Source organism: Grammomys surdaster, unplaced genomic scaffold (genome assembly GCF_004785775.1).
Source record: "Grammomys surdaster isolate TR1022 unplaced genomic scaffold, NIH_TR_1.0 919, whole genome shotgun sequence".
Lineage (NCBI taxonomy): Eukaryota > Metazoa > Chordata > Mammalia > Rodentia > Muridae > Grammomys > Grammomys surdaster.
In genome coordinates, this window is record NW_021605338.1 from 279,395 (window position 1) to 297,325 (window position 17,931).

The window sequence follows — 17,931 nt, forward strand, 5'->3', positions numbered from 1 at the left end:
TACCAGAAAACTAGGCATGGATGTAACTGTAGACAGCTTAAGCAGTAGTTCTGGATTAAAAACAGATTCTGAGAACATTTTAGAGATTTTGTAATAGTTGTGCTCTGGCTTTAGAGTGGTAGTGGCCACCCTCATTTCTGAAGTTTTCAGTCTTAATCATCCATTTCAGGGTTGATTCTTGATCTGTGATCACATTAGATAACTTTCCCTTGTGTTTGGAGTGTTCCATTTTCCTTCTCTTACCAGGTAGTCCCAGTTTTGGCCATTTGGGTGACTGTGAGGCACTGATGCAGATGGGTGCTGATGACAGCCACCTGCTTGTCTTGCCAGGGTCCTCTGCATGGTGGTATAAGTCCCACTTATTACTGTATGAATTTCACACTTACAGGACTTAGAGTTCTTTTCATAAAATGTACAAGTGCAGAAATGGTCTGTGGAGCCCCTAGGACTTCCTTCATGGGGTCAACAGTATTATCTGTGATGATTAAAGTTAACTTTGAAGGTCTTTGGAGGTTTTAGTCTTTTGTCTTTTGCCTTTTACCTATGGGAGCAGAAATCTTGTTCTGTGTGGAAAATAACTCACCATCAGTATTGAATGAGTGAGGTTTTTTTTTTAAGTATTTAGCAAGCAGAAGTGAAAGAACAAATAGCAAACAGCAGACAGGTAGACAGACAGACAGACAGCAGAGCAGCTTCCAGTGGCCACTTAGACCATTCATAGAGAGTGTTCAGGATTAGTTCAATTGGCAAAGCATACCTTCATCAGATAGGTGCTTACATCATCCATCAGGAATCCACTGGGGAAGCCCTTGCTGAATTTGTCATGCTAAAGTTCCCAGATGAGAGATCTCCAGGCAGAAGATATCATGCTTCCCATGGAGAAACTTCTGCCTTCCTGCTCCTGCTACAAGTGTTTTTATACCATGCAGGACACTGTAGTAATCTCTGTTGGGCAGGATTTCTTTCCAGCTGTTCTCAATGGCATCACTGTGAACAGGGATACTGATGCTACTGTCCGAAGTCGCTCGAGGTTGCCACTGGTGGTCCCAGGACACCTGACACCAGGGCTTCTCTCTGATGTCACTCCCCAAATCACAGGCTCAGAACCCTCCTCTCTTACATGTTCCCATGCACTCTTTTGTGTACCAGCAAAGAGATTCCTGTTAACCTCAGGAGCCAGTCATTAGTCACAAAATATTGACTTTTCCAGTAAAGAAACCTCAGTGTGGTTAAGGATGTAGTTCAGTTGGTAGAGGGCTTGCCCAGTGTTCACAAAGCCTTAGCTAGGTTTGATCCCCAGCACCATATAAAGTGGGCTCAGCGGTCCATGCACACCTATAATCCTAACATACGGTAGGATGAGCCAGGAGAATCAGAAATCCAGTGTCCTCATTGTAGCCATAGTGAATATCGGTCTAGCCTTGGATTGATTAGACCATTCTAAAGTAAACATGTATGTAAATAAATAATGAAACCAGGCTTTAGAAGAGTATGTGTATTCTCCTCAGGACTGTGCTCTTGTCAGGCACTTGCTATGGGTTTTCTATCTATATGACATAGCGACAAACAAAACAAAACTCTTACATGAGACAAGGGAGACACCCACTGTGCCAATAGTAAGTTGAATCACACAGACGTGCCAGTTTTATATGTGAAACAGACCAATCACCAGCAGAGCTGTGTGGTTTAACCTGGCATTACCACTGGTGTATGGAGAGAAAAGTCCTGGACAGGGACGTGCTACAGGGTTTTGTGGAGGAATCAGAAACAGAGCAAGAGTTGGAGGATTTGTGTTCCCTTGATGGGTAGATGCACCAGGAAGATGAGTAAGCTGTGACAGACAGACAGACGGACCAGGTGTCCAGTTGTTCTGCAGGGTACCTGTGTTGCCAGCGGGGTTCTGTGGTGGTCACATATCCGGTTGGTACTTGTTCTGACACCTGGTGTGCCCTTTCTGTAGGTGACAGGTGAACAGATTGCCATCAAGCAATGCCGACAGGAGCTCAGCCCAAAGAACAGAGACCGCTGGTGCCTTGAGATTCAGATCATGAGAAGGTGAGGGCCTGGGCCCATATCCGGGGAAGCCATTTCCACAGCCCTGTGATCCTGGAATGAAAATCACAGCTCATCCTACTCGCTCTGTCAAGAAAAGAAACCTTAAGTGTCTTCCATCGGAACATTACCCACGCCATCCAGATAGGTCGCTGTCCTACAGACTTCTGAAGGAGTAACATCTAAATATTACATTGAGCTTTGTAGTCAGTTTGTTACATTAAATGTGAGACAGCCATCTTACCTAGCCATGGTGGTGTGCTCCTACAGGCCCAGGAGGGGCACTGGGATCTGCTGGAACTGGAGTTTAGAAATGGTTGAACTCCGCCACATGAGTGTTGAGACTCAAACCCAGGTCCTCTGGAAAAGCCCAGAGGTCTTACTTGTGGAATCATCTCTCCAGACGTCTGTTCATGTCTTAAACAATGAGGAAGAGCAGTGTCTCCTTCGCTGAATGTCCACAGGCGTGCCTGTGCCAACCTTTCCCCTTAAATGGCATCAGGTACCTGTTGTCACCTATTAAAGCAGTCTTACATACACTGAAAAATTGAACTCAGGCACTTTAAGGACAATTACATGATGTGTGATATGATATACTTGTAGGGTATTTGAGTTCAGAGGGCTGAGGAAGGCTGGGTAAATATTTGTTAAATTACTAGAGTGCCAGGTAAGTTTCTCATTCCTGGACCCCCATCTTCTGTGTAGTTACTAAGAATACCTGGTCATTCTTTGACTTCACTGGAAGGTGAGATTGGCTGAGACATGGAATCAGGGGGATGGGTCTGACCTGAAGCTCAGATGTTTATGGATGTCCCCTCTTTCTAGGCTGAACCATCCCAATGTGGTGGCTGCCCGGGATGTCCCAGAGGGGATGCAGAACTTGGCGCCCAACGATTTGCCTCTGCTGGCCATGGAGTACTGCCAAGGAGGAGATCTCCGAAGGGTGAGTCTTCTGGGGTTGTGGGACGTAGGTCTGTTTGGGGCGCTCTGGAACACTGGAAGAGGAGCAAAGAAGAGATCTTTTACCATCATCCAGAAAGCTCCGAGAGTCAGTGGACTAACTTCACCTACTCAGTCTGCCTCTTCTACACCTTCTTTGGGGTGATTTCTGTACGTGTAAATCAAAAGGCTGAGTCAGAAGTGCCCACAGGAAAGCTGAAGAAGGGCTGTGTCACATGGTCACTAACGTGACAAAGAAAAGTTACCAGCAGGCCTGGACCACAGGAAGAAACTGAATGAGTCTCACTCTTTCCCTTTGGCATGTCAGGGCCACTGCAAGCTTCGGGGGTTGGCGTCACCACTGTCCAATGGGGAGAGACTTTCTTCACAGACATTACAGTGCTACACAGAATCACAGAGGGCTGGAAGGGAGCCGGCTTAGTCATCGGAGGAGAGCAGGGTTGCAGTTCCAGACCCTCCTGACTCACCTGCAGGGCTTCCCCTTTCCCTCTCCTGTCCTGTCTCCCCTGCTCCAACCTCACCCTGGTCAGCGGGTGTCGGCCGTTCTCCCTGGTCCCAGGGACAGTTCTGTGTGCCACCCAGATAGATCCTCCTTACGCTTTTACAGGGGCCTGGTTTATGGTTTCAACAGATAGGCATCCAGATAGAGTTCCTGCACTGCAGGCGGATGCTGTGGCCCAGAGACACTAAGTAGGTAAAGCCCGAGCTGCATGCAGCCGTAGAGTGGAGAGAGCCTGGATCCCAGACCATCTCAGGTGCAGGTGTCTTGCTGTCTGTGAACCTGGGTCATGTCAGTTTTGAGAAAACTAAACTCTCCAAGTGAGTTGTTCTGCGTCTATTCTCCCGATAGCTCCATTCAGTTCTGTGCTCTAAGAGAGCCACCGCCCCTGGCTTGGCCACCCCTTCAGACCTCTCTTTACACTACAGTTTCCCAGACTTACGTCATGCGCCGTGCTCTGCCTTCACCCAGGCCTTTCGACCCATTTCATAAAGAGAAAGTTTCCACGAGTGACTCTGCTGCTGTAGGGTTGGGCATGTCCTGAGAGTGATGTAGTGTAGCTTGGGGACAGGATGTGCCCTGTGAGTAGGTTGATAACAGAAGAGAAACGGAGAGTTTGACCACCCAGTGATTCTCCTGTTTCCGACCTTTGGCGGTCATCCAGTTGCTAACTGTGGATTAACGGGAAATACAACCTTGCTGTCTTAGGCAAGGACTTGAGGCTGGAGTGGGTGGGTGCGACCAGGTGACAGGGTGCTCGGAAATGCAGGGGAGCCATACACTTGCCCTTTGGGGCAGCAAAGAACTCGTAAGCCAGAGGAAAAGATGATGGAAATTTCAGCATGACTCTTGGCATGGGCTTCAGTGTGATCTAGGGAGAGGCAGGATGTGACTGCATAAAGGACCTCTGTCACCTCTGTCACCTCTGGCACTGAGAGGGTCCTGTTGCCCAGAGTGCCTGCGAGCTTCTTTTCTTTCGTCCCTAAATAAGGTAGCCTGTATTTTTCTTTTCTCAAAAGTTCAAAAATCTGTATTATCTCTTGGCACAGTGGTCTTCAGCCTTCCTAATGCTATGACTCTTTGGTACCGTTCCTCATGTTTTGGTGACCCCCAACCATAAAATTATTTTCACTGCTACTATTTTGCTAGTTAGGGATTATAGTAACTATCTGTTCTCCAGTGGTTTTAGGCAGACCCTGTGAGAGTGTCATTAACACCCCTCGAAGACGTTGTGACAGTCATTTAGAGCCACTGTCTTAGATAGGCTTGACCAGCGCATAGTAAATGTCAGAATGAGAGTTCATTTCAAGGCTTAAGTCTGCCATGCTTAGCTTGTACCTGTAGTGCGGCCATGGGGAAGTTAGGGAAGGAAAGTCTTCAAATATGAGATCAACTTCGGTAGTATGGTGAGACCTTGTTAAAAACAATACACAACCCCCAAACAAAGCAAAACCATAAGAGTGAACTGTGTGGTACAGACGTCGGGTACTCTGGGATATTTGTGGATTTGAGTGTTACTCACCACGGCTGACACACAGCAGCACGTCGAGCCCCTGGACAAGCTGAAGAGCCAGAAACACAAAGCGTTCAAAGTTCACTTTACAGCTCTGCCTCCCAGCTGCGTGTGCCAACTGATAATGACTCCCCGGTCTCAGCATCTTCACCTCAGAGGGAGCGGTGGGACTCGGGGCAGGGATGCTGGGGAAGCAGGTAGAGTCCTCTGAATTCATCCCTGCAGGGCTAGGTGCCACACCCAGGCGTGTAACAAGTGCACATTCCACTTAGTGAATTGTTCAAAGGGAAACCCAGTTAGCAAAGTGGCCAGAGGTGGCTTTGGTGAGTCTTTCTGCACCGGTCATTTCTGTAGGAGTCTTGAGAGCAAACTCGGTTGCTATTGACATTTGACCCTGGCCACATCCTCCAGACTTAAGGCCATAGTGAGGCTGACTCCCTGGTCCTCGTGCCAGGGCCAGGGAGGTGACACCATGGATGCCCACAGGCTGCTGCCTCACTGACCCAGAAGCAATCCCTGCCAGACTGCTCCATTTGCCTCCAGCCAGCTCCCCTGGAGCCCTGGTGTGGTACCAGCGCTCATCTGTCTGACTGACAGAAGACACTGGTGGGCTTGTCAGGGCTGTGTGACACTCCACACTGACAACGCCTCTCATGTTTCCTGCAGTACTTGAACCAGTTCGAGAACTGCTGTGGCCTTCGGGAAGGAGCCATCCTTACCCTGCTGAGTGACATCGGTAAGTCCCACCCTAGAAACAAGGCCACGCCCTTCCTTCCAGGTAGATGTGCAGTTCCCCGAGAGCCCAGTAGGGCACAGAGGGAATTGTTTGTGCCCTGTGGTCTCCTACAGAGGGTGTGGTAAGATAGATATACAGACAGCCTAGTGCATTAAGGAGGCGGCCAGCCAGGCTTGTTAGAACTATAGTGGACTCAAATAGAGTTCCTTCCTTTCTAAGTCACGAACGACTGTGCTTGGAGGGAGAGACTTCCTTTCCCATTATAGAGCGCCTGGAACGGCCCGGGAAGTAGTTCGTCATCTGGACAGCTTCACCCATGGGTGGTGAAGTTTTCTACCCTCACACTGGCAGTTATTTGCCAACCACAGGCATAGAAAAATCCACTCCTGTTTAATACACTGGAACCATGAGTGTCCCTAGCTGTGGGTGCTTTTGGCGTCCTGAGAAGACTGGCGTCAGGGAGGAGAGTCCCCTGGGCCTGCAGGGGAATGTGCTGTCTCCCAGATCCTGCGGCTCCAGTGCAGACAGAACTGGGACTCTGATGCTCAGCTCTGCCTCTCACCTAGAGAAGCTAATACTAAAAGTGCCACAGAGCGTGCTCGGGGCTTTAAAGTTGATGTGGACGGGGACGGGGATGGGGATGATGGTGATGATGGTGATGATGATGATGATGTCATTTTCCAAGGTTGGTCGTGCAAACTGATAGTTGGGGCTCTAAGGGTCAGAGTTATCCAGTTTATCCTTGAATATATGTTCTCCATTTTGGAGAATGACTCCATTTTCACCCCTCCCCCACTTTGTTCTTTTCAACTTGTACACACGATTCGTTTACTCCAACTTTGTTTTTCTAATGCAGAACGTTTAAAGTAGCGTAATGACGTCATAGCCCTTCCCTTAGATTTTTCCAGTCGCTAGCGTTTACCCCACGCATGCGCTGTGTTCCCTAACCGCGAAGTCCTCTCACCTTCCAGAAAGTTGGCTTGTGTGGCTGCTTCCTCTTAAGCCACTTCTTTGGGTAGAGGGAAGGCAAAAGGGCTGTTGGAAGGGGTGGGGACTGGGGTCAAGCAACCAAGTATTTAAGGCTGAGGTCTAAGCATCCGGGCATTTATATTATATTTTATAATATCCTCCTTTCCCTGTATCATACCGTTTTCCTGTGAATGCAGTCCCATGTTGGGCTAGGCAGTATTAGTACAGGCTTTGTTGACTGAGCAGCCATCTCCTGGCCTCTGACTCTCGCGTGTGTTGTATATGTGTCTGCGAGAAGGGCCCTGTCTGTATACCTGCAGCATCTAACCCACAGGTCTAGAATTCCACTTCTCTTCGTGGTACCGTGCCTCATTCTCACCCACCCACGTTGCTTAGATGTTTACTTGATCACATCCCTTAAAATCAGCAGCCAAATTGCTAATTTGCTCGTGTTGGATTAGGTTGAAGGCAGGCTAGCAATTCGGGTGGGGTAGGGTGTTATCTTGTCTCCAGGGGCAACATTTGCTTCCTCTTGGTTATAGCATCCTTCTTATCTTTCTCTGATATTATCCTCTGAAATATTTTTCCTCTACACAGTAGGTTACTGTGTGTCTATCACAAAGCTAATAGAAGTCTCTAAATGGGACTGATAGTTCACACCAGTGGCCCTAGTACTTGGACAACAGAGGCAAGAAGATTGCCGTGAATCTGAGGGTAGCCTGGGCTACAATGGAAACCCTGTCTCAAAGGAGCAAAAATAAAAAGTCCTTCCTGTGTGGTGCAGGTGAGACCTGTGGCCTCACACATGCTGGTCAAACACTTTCCCGTGGAGCTGAAGTTCTTAAAATCAGAGCCTCTAGTCCCTGCTTCATGTCTAGCATCCCGAGAAGTACATATCACCTCGTCTGTAGACATTTATCAGATCAGTATGTCCCAAGAGGAATTAATATATGTAAGTACTCACTCTTCCCCCAAACTGGACATCCCTGTATTCATACTCCCGGCTTACGAACCAGTTCTTCCTCTGGTTAGCCATGTGACCTGAAACCTGGGATTCAGCTTTCAGGATGTTTCAGAAGCTCTTAGCAAGGTGCTCTTCCTAAAACGAAAAATAGTAACTCCATAAGGTCTCCTTTCTCCTTCCCTCCCGGCGGGACCCTGAAAACCCTGAGTCCCTACTGTGATTTATGAATGAGGCTGGAGCCAGCAAACCCGACAGGTGGGAGTCACCCTTCCTGGAAACAGTGATCGATCTTCCTCAGACCCATTTCTGACCCAGCCATTGCTGGGATGAATTCCTATCCTCTGACTCTGTTTGAAGTGGCTGATAAATTTCCATTTTACTTGCATACCCACCCCATTTCTGGTTTGGTAGGAGGCCCATCAGATTTATCCCTTTTGTAACTGTCTCCTCCTAAGTCAGCCCAAAAGCTTTACTTGGAGCGGCTCAGCTAACACAACCATTCTGTGTCCTGAGCACATTTTGTCCTGAGTGCGACCCTAGTCCTTGATGTCAGAGTCACTACAGCTCCTCCCCGCCTGGTTGACGTCACTTAGTTATCAAGCCCACAGGGTCCAGACTCACTGCCTTCTCATCTGGGTTAAATTTATTTACCCCTCATCTCTGGGTCCTAATTTCTTAGGACACCCCCACAGAGCATCATCATGGTACCAGACACAGACTCTTGCAGTGAGTTTTAAGTTGCCAAACACGGCTCCAGTAACTTGTACATCAGAGGACAGGCAGACGAAGATGAAGCCTGCCTCCTGTGCCAGAGCAAGCCTGTCAGATCCATGCCTTCTACTGACAGGAGAACCTGGGACATGACCCTGAAATAGCCCGTGGGGGTTACAGTTCTACTAAGCAGTCTTGTTTATTGTCCTTTAGAAAACATTGAAGTGTTTTCTTCCTCCCAGTGAAGTAGCAAATTCCCAAGCAGACAGGCAGGTGGCTGCCCTCTTTGTCCTACCACAGAGCCTTGGTCCGTGAGTCCAGTCTGTCATTGACCTCATCATCCTCCTGCCTCGGCTCCCAGCATGTCAGACTACAGACGTGTTGCATATGCCCCAGGCCACGCCCCATCTTCCACAGGGCCTTCTTCTTTTCCTTCGTCCTCCTCACCTGCATCCTATTCACCTGTCTCTGTACCTGGACCAGCGGCCTCTGCTCTACTCTGGGTTTGCCTGCCTGGCTTCTTGAGCATCTTTATCAACTGTGTCTTCCCCGAGTCTGTTCTCTAGCCTGAACTCTGTATCTGTATCTGCAGAATGGATCTGTCTTAAAGTCACTCCCAAATTGAATCCTAGACTTCTTATTTTAAAAACTTGATCCTGTTGTGATATCCGTGTTTCTGCCTAACCAGACATGAGTGTCAAGTTTAAATCTCATCTTTTGGGTCAGCAGTTAAGAATACTTGACTTTTTGGGGGGATCCAGAGTTGGATCTCAGATTCCATGTGGTGGCTCATAATCACATGTAGTTCCAGTTCCAAGGGATCTAAAAACCTCTTCTGGCCATCATCGGCACCAGACGTGCACCTGGTACATATACGCGCATGCAGACAAAAATACCCAAAATTTAAAAAAAAAAAATCTTTAAAGCTCATCTTCTGTTGCTACTTCATACCTTCCTTACTCTGCCTGCCTGAGAGGACACTAAAGGACATTAAAACACTCTCCAGATTGAACCGGGCTGAAGTTCAGTTGGCAGAATGCTTGCCTAGTATGCGTGATGCCCAGTAACTCATAAACTGGCATGTTGCCACATGTCCCAGCTCTGGGGGCAGGGGTAGGGATCTGGAATTTAACATCCTCTTCAGCCACAGAGCAAATTTGATGCCAACCTGAGCTAGGGACCAGAGGGCGTGTCTCAAAACAGGCAAACCAAAAGAATAAGAACAGAGGCCACCAAATTCAGTATGTCTTTCAGGTCAGAGCCTTTTCTCCCTGCTGGTCCCCACTGTCTCCAAAAATACATTGTCACAGCAAGTCCTTGTCAGGACCCCATGCTGGCTTTTGCTAATTCGTTTTCAGAAGGGTGCTTTCTGCTGTGCCTGAACTCACCGTGCAGCCCAGACTGGCCTCAAACTCACAGCAGCCCCCTCACCTCAGTCCTGGGGTTACAGATGTGCATTACTGCGCCAGCCTGAAGGGTACTTTTCTCACTGTCCGCTCCAGACCCCTTCATCCGTATGTCTCCAAGTGCAGGGTCCCTACAGCCAATCCCCTGCTTGGTCTGCACTTGCCTTCCCATCGGGTGCTATTCCCACACCACACCAGGGACCCCCAGCTTTCCCATCCTTCAGGGGATAGCTTTAGGTTTTGCTTGTCACTCTTGATTTCCCTCACAGAATTCTGCTCTTCATGGTCACTGAGCAAACAAAAGTATGATTCTGCACTTCGATCTTAATGTTTGGTCTTCCTCCCTCTGCCCTGCTAGTTAGTCATAGAACCTATTTTATAATCCAGAGAGCTTGAGCCAGGTAAGTCTGCCTTACCTGAAAAGTCCATCAGCAAGCTGGGCAGCTCACAGTAGGCTCACCATTTTAATTAATAACACAGACATCCTCGTACTTGGTCCACCCATTGGTTGGCTTCCTGCATCCTTCCGCTTCGCCTCCCTCTCTTTCCTTCTTCCTTCTGCTCCTTGTCTTCACCCAGGCACTGAGATGCAACCCCAACCCCTGTGTGTTCATTTTTGCCTTTTTCATGTTCTTCTGATTCCTGACCCCCCCCCCGCCAAATTTTCTGATTGATTTGTCTTTCCGTTTCTTCCCAGTGCAACATATCCCTAACAAGCACCCTTAATAGAGCTCAACCGCTTCTTAGCACTTACGCGGAACGATGGGGTTTCCCAGGCAAGCCCCTCCTGAAACACTTCTCTTTACCGAAGCCAGGCTGCTCTTACCTGTTTCTTGACTTGTCGTCCATCGCCTGAAAAACATGGTTTGGAATTCAGTTCACATCCTTCCTGTAAACCCAGGGAGATCCTAGGTGTAGACGTGGGCACCACCCTGGCAATTACAGTAATGCTCTTTGCCTGATGCCGGGACCGCACCCGGATCTCTGCAGAATCCATGCTACAGTAGGCCAAGGAGTAGTCCAGAGAGCTGGTTGTTTCAGTGCTGCAGACGAAACCCAGGAACTAATGCCTGCTAAACCCAACAGTGTAGTCTAAAAGCGAGTGTTCCAGCTTGTTTCTCTAATTAGAGCGTGAGAAGATAGTTAAACTTTTATGTGCTGTGATTTTCAGTTTTTATGGGTATACCCTATCACTCTACATCCAAGGGTTTAGAATTTTTTAATAAACTTCCAGACACAGCATTTTTTTTTTTTGTCCCAACATTGCATGTCTCATCTATTTTAAACCAGTTTAGGTTCTTTTGAGATGAAGAGTGTTGATCAGCTTCCTGACACTGTTCCTCAGGGGATGTTTGCAAAATGTACAGTCAGACCGCCTCCAGCTCATTATATAGTCAGACTGCTTACAGGTCATTGAGGACCTGTGTTTGAAACGATGTTTGAAGACCTTTCCTCTCAAACCTTGCCTCTCAGAATGCTTGCTGTTTTAGCCACCTAGGGCCTACTCAGTTCAAGAAAGCACTTAGAATTCTACCTGTCTGATTCCTTTAATCCCAGCACTTAGGAGGCAGAGGCAGGCAGATCTCTGTGAGTTCGAGGCCAGCCTGCTCTACAAGGCAAGTCCAGGACAGTCAGAGCTTGTTACACAGAGAAACCCTGTCTTAAAAAACAAAGCCACAAACAAACAACAGCAACAAGAACCCTGACATCTTTGGCTTCCACATGCACACACATTACTTATGTGAACACATATACTACACACATATGCTAAAGAATTGCCCAGTATAATATGGACCTGTCAGAATTTAACCAGGTATTTCTTGATTATAACTAAATTTCAGCTTATTTCTCTAGCTGTTACTCTATGTTATGCAATATCTACATACGTGCGTTATGCTGTTTTGGGAGAAAGACCTTTTGAGGCAGATTCTCCATTGAGCAGACTCTCATGCTCACCTTGAACTCCTGGTCACCCTGCAATTCCTGAGCCCTGAATTACAGGCACCACCACATCCAGATTTTTCTTCCTTTCCCCTTTTCAAGATCCTGGGGGTTAAACCCAGGTTCTTGTGCAAAGCGGGCAAGTATTCTGCCATGAGCCACTTTCCCAACTCCCCTCTCTTTTGTGATGTGAAGAAAGATTGAACTCAGCATTGATGTTTTCAATTTTGTAAGCTAGTTTTTTCAGAGGCAGGTAGTAAAAGCCAGATAGATAGATAGATAGATAGATAGATAGATAGATAGATAGATAGATATGTGGATGGATAGATGGATAGATAGGTGGATGGATAGATGGATGGATGGATGGATGGATGGATGGATGATAGATGGATGGATAAACAGATTCATGGATGGATAGACGGATGGATGGACGGATGGATAGTGCACACTCGTGCTCCTCCCAGCAGTGTGGTGGAACCCTTGTTGTTTCACTCTCCAGTCTTTGATGTCAGCGTGAGCAGCTTGTTCACTACCTTGTTTGCTATTCACATTCCATTTGTGAGACAGAGTTGTCTTTCCTTCACCTTCCTTTTATTTTTCGTTTGTCCCCATGCTGGGTATTGAACCGAGGCCGTCATTCTCGTAGGCAGGTGCTCTACCACTGAGATACATCACAACCTCTCTCTTCACTTTTGATATTGAAACAGTCTCACCATGTTGCCCAGGCTAGCTGCGAGTTTGTCTCAGGCTCGTGAGTAGCTAGAGGTACCAGCCTGTGCTATTACACCTGGATCTTTGCTTTATGCTGATTTGTTTTGCAATGGTTAAAAATATTTTAATTTCATTTTTTTCTTTTTTATTATTAACTTATTTACTTTCCATCCCCTTTCTGCTGGTTTTTAAGGGCTGTGTTTGCTGTGGAGTATATACTGTAGATATTCTTTCCTAACTCCCTTTGCCTTTGAACTTTATGGTTTCTTTCACTATGAATTTTCAAAACCGTTTTGTGCCACTTCCCATGTCCCTTCCCCCTCTGCTGACTGGGATCTATCTATCATAGGCTGGCTTTGATCTCTCTAGAGGATGACTTTAAACTACTGATCTTCCTGCCTCCACCTCCCAACCGCCTCCAAACACCACCTCGGCTTGTCTTTAGCACTTTATGTGCGCCGGGTGAGCACTGTACTAGCCGAGCTACGTCATCAATGTCAAGACAAGAAAGACGCACTGCATTGTCTCTTACGGGGTAGTCAATTCTAAAGCAAAGATATAATAAAACATCACTCCCCGTTGTCTTCCTCAGCATCGGCCCTCAGATACCTTCACGAAAACAGAATCATCCATCGAGATCTGAAGCCAGAAAACATCGTTCTGCAGCAAGGAGAGAAAAGAGTGAGTGGCCTTCCCGGGCTCAGGGCCTCTCGAGGGCCGCATGGGCTGCTCTGGTACACAGGGAAAGGGTGTGCTTTGCAAGTTGCTTGATGCTGTATTCCCATGAGGCACTCTTGCTCTCTTAAGAACTGTTTTTTTTTTTTATTTATTTCTTTTGTTTTTCTTGAAACAGCAATGCAGACTATTCTTGCTGGCAGATTGAGGCAAGCTTAGCTGTATCACATTGGAGGTTTTATTTTCCCCAGCTCTGAATGTAGTACATTGTTAATTGCCTAAGTCATAGGAATCTGATAAGGGAAGTGATGTCTGTTAACCCATGTCCACCCTCGACCTAACACTTTTTAGATATAGGCTTTTTTTCCCTTTGATTTGTGAGCCCCATCTTTTGGTGAACTGAAATGAGCTGACGTGGGCTGTGGATATGGCTGAGAAGAAACAGGCAGAGCTGGCACTAGCCCATCTTGGACATGGTCCAGCTCGCCATCACACACGAGCTATTTGTGGCCCTTCTTCTCAATGGCTGCCCTGCTCAAGTGTGATCACAGCGTCCCCAAGGGCTCAGATGCTGTAATCTTCCCCAGCTTTGTTCAACCGGGTGTCAGCCCCCTCACAGTCCCCAGCCCCGCCCATGACTGCGGCAGGCCCGTGGAACAATCATTCTTCCGGTAATTCTGGATATTTCCTGGTCTCTCACATTACAGATCCAGGCTTAGTGATCCTGAGGGCTGATATGTAGGTTCTTAATTGATTGTAGGTTCTTAATTAGATTGCCCCAAATCTACCCTACTGAGGGCATTCTCCTGTGAATAGAGTGTCTCTACGATGTTTACTATCCTTTGGGAATTCAGGAATGTCTTTGCTCTGATGGCAAACTGCCTGAACTATTGTAAAAGGAGACAGCCTTCTTACGGCCTTCAGATTTCTTCTCCCCACCCATCCCCTCCCTTTTCTTTTCCAGTTAATACACAAAATTATTGATCTAGGATATGCCAAGGAGCTGGATCAGGGCAGCCTGTGCACTTCATTTGTGGGGACCCTGCAATACCTGGTAAGAAATGGGGCTCAAGTGTTTGCTTCTCCATCTCACTCATGTTTATGTTTGTGAGTCTGTCTGTCCTTCCTACCTGTGTCTCAGTCTTGCTGGCTCCCTGGATATTTAGAATTGATGGTTTCCTCATGAGTGTTTTGTGCCCTCCAGAAAGACTTAATCTTTGCCCTGATGTGAGGAGGGCTGTGGCTGTGTGCCTTTAGGAAGATCCTGGAACCTCTCTGTGCCGCAGAATCTTATCTGATCATCTGTAGAGGCCGAGTTCCTTGGAGGGTCTCAGGAGCCAGGGGGGAAGAGGTGGGGCTGTGATTTCCCTGCTGTGTGTTATGGGGTCTGAATAATGGAGTATTATCTGAGCCATTCATTCATCGGAAATATTGTGTGCCAGAGATTGTACTCAGAGCTGGCAATACAACAGGAAGAGAGATAAACATTTTCTGCTCATCAAGAGCTTAGCATTTGAGAAAAACAAAACAGGCATTTGTTACCATGACGCATAGATAATTCAGAAACCACCGTTGTCTTGGGTGCCACTGAATTAAAAAGAAAAGCACATGGTATCTAAGAATGTATACACGGAACACCTAGGTAAGCCTTGGCCTAAAAGTGAAGGGCTAATGTGGGCGACAGCTGTGAATGGGGGGAGAGGAGATGCCGGCGAAAGCATAGCGCATGGCAAGATGCAGTAGGGTGGCTCAGACTCAGAACGTAGAGCATCTGGAGGTGAAACTGGGGAGAAAGAACAGACATTATCATTTTTAAAAAACAGACTTTAAAGGTTTTAAACTGTGTTGTAAACACTCTGGAATAGCATTGAAGGGACTTACACTGGAGAAGCGGGCTTTGAATGATAACGTGGAGAGGAATTGTACCAAACAGGAGACCTGTTATAATAAGGTTGTTGCACTGGGCACCTGCACAGCTGCTCAAGTAGAGTAGAGAGGTAGAGAATGACTAAGTTCAGGATGTGCGTGCCAGGCTGGGACACTGTCTTGCACACCTGTCATCTCAGCACTCGCCTGCAACCCAAGTATTTGGATGTTGGAGGCAAGAAAAGAACAAGCTTGGGGCTAGCCTGGACTACACAGAGAGATCCCATCTTTAAAAAAAAAAAATCAGGGGTGGGAGTAGATAACAGAGACTCTAAGGAAGACTTAGTAGGTAGTAGCTTGCTTCTTGGTGATAACAGCCATCAGATTGTGACTGAATAGAAAAATCTGCAGTTCAATAAATGAAGACAGGTCGAAGGTCTCAGGGCTAAAAGAACGTAAGCATCCTATTTCCTAAGAGAGAAATGACGTCGTTTTCCTGAATCCACTTCTGTTTCCCGTCTAGCCTACCAACTAGAGTTCTTGGATCTCTGTTTCTCCTCTACTGTACGGATGCAGCTTTCCCTACGGCGACCGCAGTGACATAATTCAGGCCCTGTATCTATATGATGTAATTACATACATCCTGCTACGTACCCTCTGAGGTCCTCGGTAGCTCAGCAGCCATTAAGTGAGGTGGACCCATGCTCTGACCGTCATTGGCAAATCCTTGTCTGGCTCAAGGGACTTGACCTGACTAGAGGTGTCAAGGGAATGAAGGAACGGCTGACTGACAGGCCAGAGTACTGGGGTTGGGCCGGCTGAGCTCTCTGACGGAGAACCGACAGCACCTCTGAAGCTCACAGCAATAGAACAGAGAGGCAGTGTTATTCCCATGGCTGAACAAGGCGGTGGGGTCGAGGAGATGGGTTTAGGTTTAGCAAACCTTCGTAGGGGCAGTCTCTGTAGAGAGGAGAGTCCGCAAGCTGTCAGTGTTGGGGGAGGGGAAACTATAGCGCACCCTTTCTGCACACTGTCAACATTCATGCTTGGACCCCTAGGAAAGCTCTGCCATCTCTGATCCTATAAACGATGGCTGTAAATCTCCCATTTATAATCTCTCATTGTATGGCTGTGTGTTACTTCATTCAGGGCTACTTGGTTCAGTCAATGTGCTATACGTCTGGAGTGTGCAAGCTGACGTCGTCTTGTCTGCTGGACATAGCCTGTCTCTCCATCTTGTACAACACCTCTGGACTGGGTACCACTGTGGGGAGGGCTTTGCCCTTTCCCCATGGGTATGAGGCTGTGGTCTTTGACACGGCAGTACCAACGTCAGCAGCACAGATTCTCTCTGTGCCCCACTCAAGACGCTAAGTGAAGCTGTCCACTTGTGAGAATTCAAACGTCAGCCATGGCCATGCTTAGAGACCGAGCTAAATTTAAATCTCACGTGGTTTTGACTCCCTGGCCCTTCCGTGAGTCTTACCTGTCCATCTAGATCACATACAGTCTTTTTCCTGCTCGTGGTCCTTTCTGGGATGTGTCTTTCTGTGGGTTTCCTTCAAGCCTTCTGAGCCCAGTTCATGTCCTGCCCTAGGCTTCACCGCCCTCCTGGGTCACTTTAGCTTTCTTAACCTGGGCAGTAATCATGCATCTTGGCTGTTTACTGCTTGACTGTAGATCTCCCATCTCTTGTATGGCTGTGTGTTACTTCATTCAGGGTTACTTGGTTCAGTATATGTGCTGTACGTCTGGAGTGTGCAAGCTGACGTCGTCTTGTCTGCTGGACATAGCCTGTCTCTCCTTCTCTATACAACACCTCTGGACGGGGTACCACATGTTATCTTCAATAAGTCCCTGAAATACCACCTCATCCTTAAATGGTGGGAAAATCAAATAACTATGAAATACATAGTTGATAGACTCTGCTGTCCCTTGAGGTGACCCGTCAGGAGCCTGACTCCTCAGTTCTCCAGGCTTCACTTCTCATTAGCACAGTCCCACTGTGAATCTGAAGTACAGAAAATCTTAGTTACCCACAGCTGAGCCTGCCCAGGTTCATCTCCTCACACTTGAGTGGGCATACTGTGCACTGGCGACCATGGCAGGGGGCTGGCTCTGTGAGCTGGTAGCTCTTCCATCCAGGGAGAGGACAGCATAGGCACTCACCCGTGTGTTTCAGGCTCCGGAGCTTCTGGAACAGCAGAAGTACACCGTGACTGTTGACTACTGGAGCTTTGGCACCCTGGCCTTCGAGTGCATCACTGGCTTCCGTCCCTTCCTCCCCAACTGGCAACCTGTGCAGTGGTGAGTGGGCCTGGGCCTGGAGGGAGGGAGGGTCATCTCCAGGGGACAGTGAGCCCTAGCCTGGAGGGAGGGAGGCAGGGAGGGAGGGCCATCCCCAGGGGACAGTGAGCCCAGGCCTGGGCCTGGAGGGAGGAAGGGCCATCTCCAGGGGACAGTGAGCCCCTGGTAATAAGTTCACATGCTTTAAGCTTCAAATATATATAGTAGAAAAGATTGTCTCATGAAAGTTTCTATACCACCTGGACTCTGTCCCCAAAGGCAAATGACAACCACTGTTTGGGTGCTTTGTGGATGCTTGTCCCCTTTCCAGCAGGTCTGTCTGTTTGGCAACATCCTCTCTGTGCTCCAGTGGTATCATAACTGAGCACTGTTCTGTGTGGGCCTTGAAAGCATTTGACACCAGAATTTTCTTCAGAGCAATTTATTTAACACACACACTCCTTACCTGGAGTCTAAAATGCTGTGCAGTTTGCCCCAGATTAATTCTCTAGTATTTTGGAAGATACAGAAATAATAAAAAGTCCAGAAATTGGTAGCATATATACTAAAATTAAAAACATTTTCTTACTTAGAAAACAATCCATCATAACCAGGTGATCTGGAAACAGTCACTGAACATCA

General features: G+C 47.6%; 1 protein-coding gene across 3 annotated transcripts in view; it reads left to right on the forward strand.

Annotated features, from left to right (window-relative positions):
- Nucleotides 1–17,931, forward strand: part of Ikbkb (inhibitor of nuclear factor kappa B kinase subunit beta) — a 47,060-nt gene that overhangs the window by 8,691 nt on the left and 20,438 nt on the right. For all 3 annotated transcript variants that reach the window (XR_003713297.1, XM_028782899.1, XM_028782900.1), the window contains exons 3-8: nucleotides 1,961–2,055; nucleotides 2,878–2,995; nucleotides 5,691–5,760; nucleotides 13,055–13,143; nucleotides 14,102–14,191; nucleotides 17,186–17,310. Coding sequence is in view for 2 of the 3 variants with exons in the window: in XM_028782899.1 (XP_028638732.1) it covers nucleotides 1,961–2,055; nucleotides 2,878–2,995; nucleotides 5,691–5,760; nucleotides 13,055–13,143; nucleotides 14,102–14,191; nucleotides 17,186–17,310 (587 nt within the window). In the remaining variant the exon portion in view is untranslated. The remainder of the gene's footprint in view (nucleotides 1–1,960; nucleotides 2,056–2,877; nucleotides 2,996–5,690; nucleotides 5,761–13,054; nucleotides 13,144–14,101; nucleotides 14,192–17,185; nucleotides 17,311–17,931) is intronic.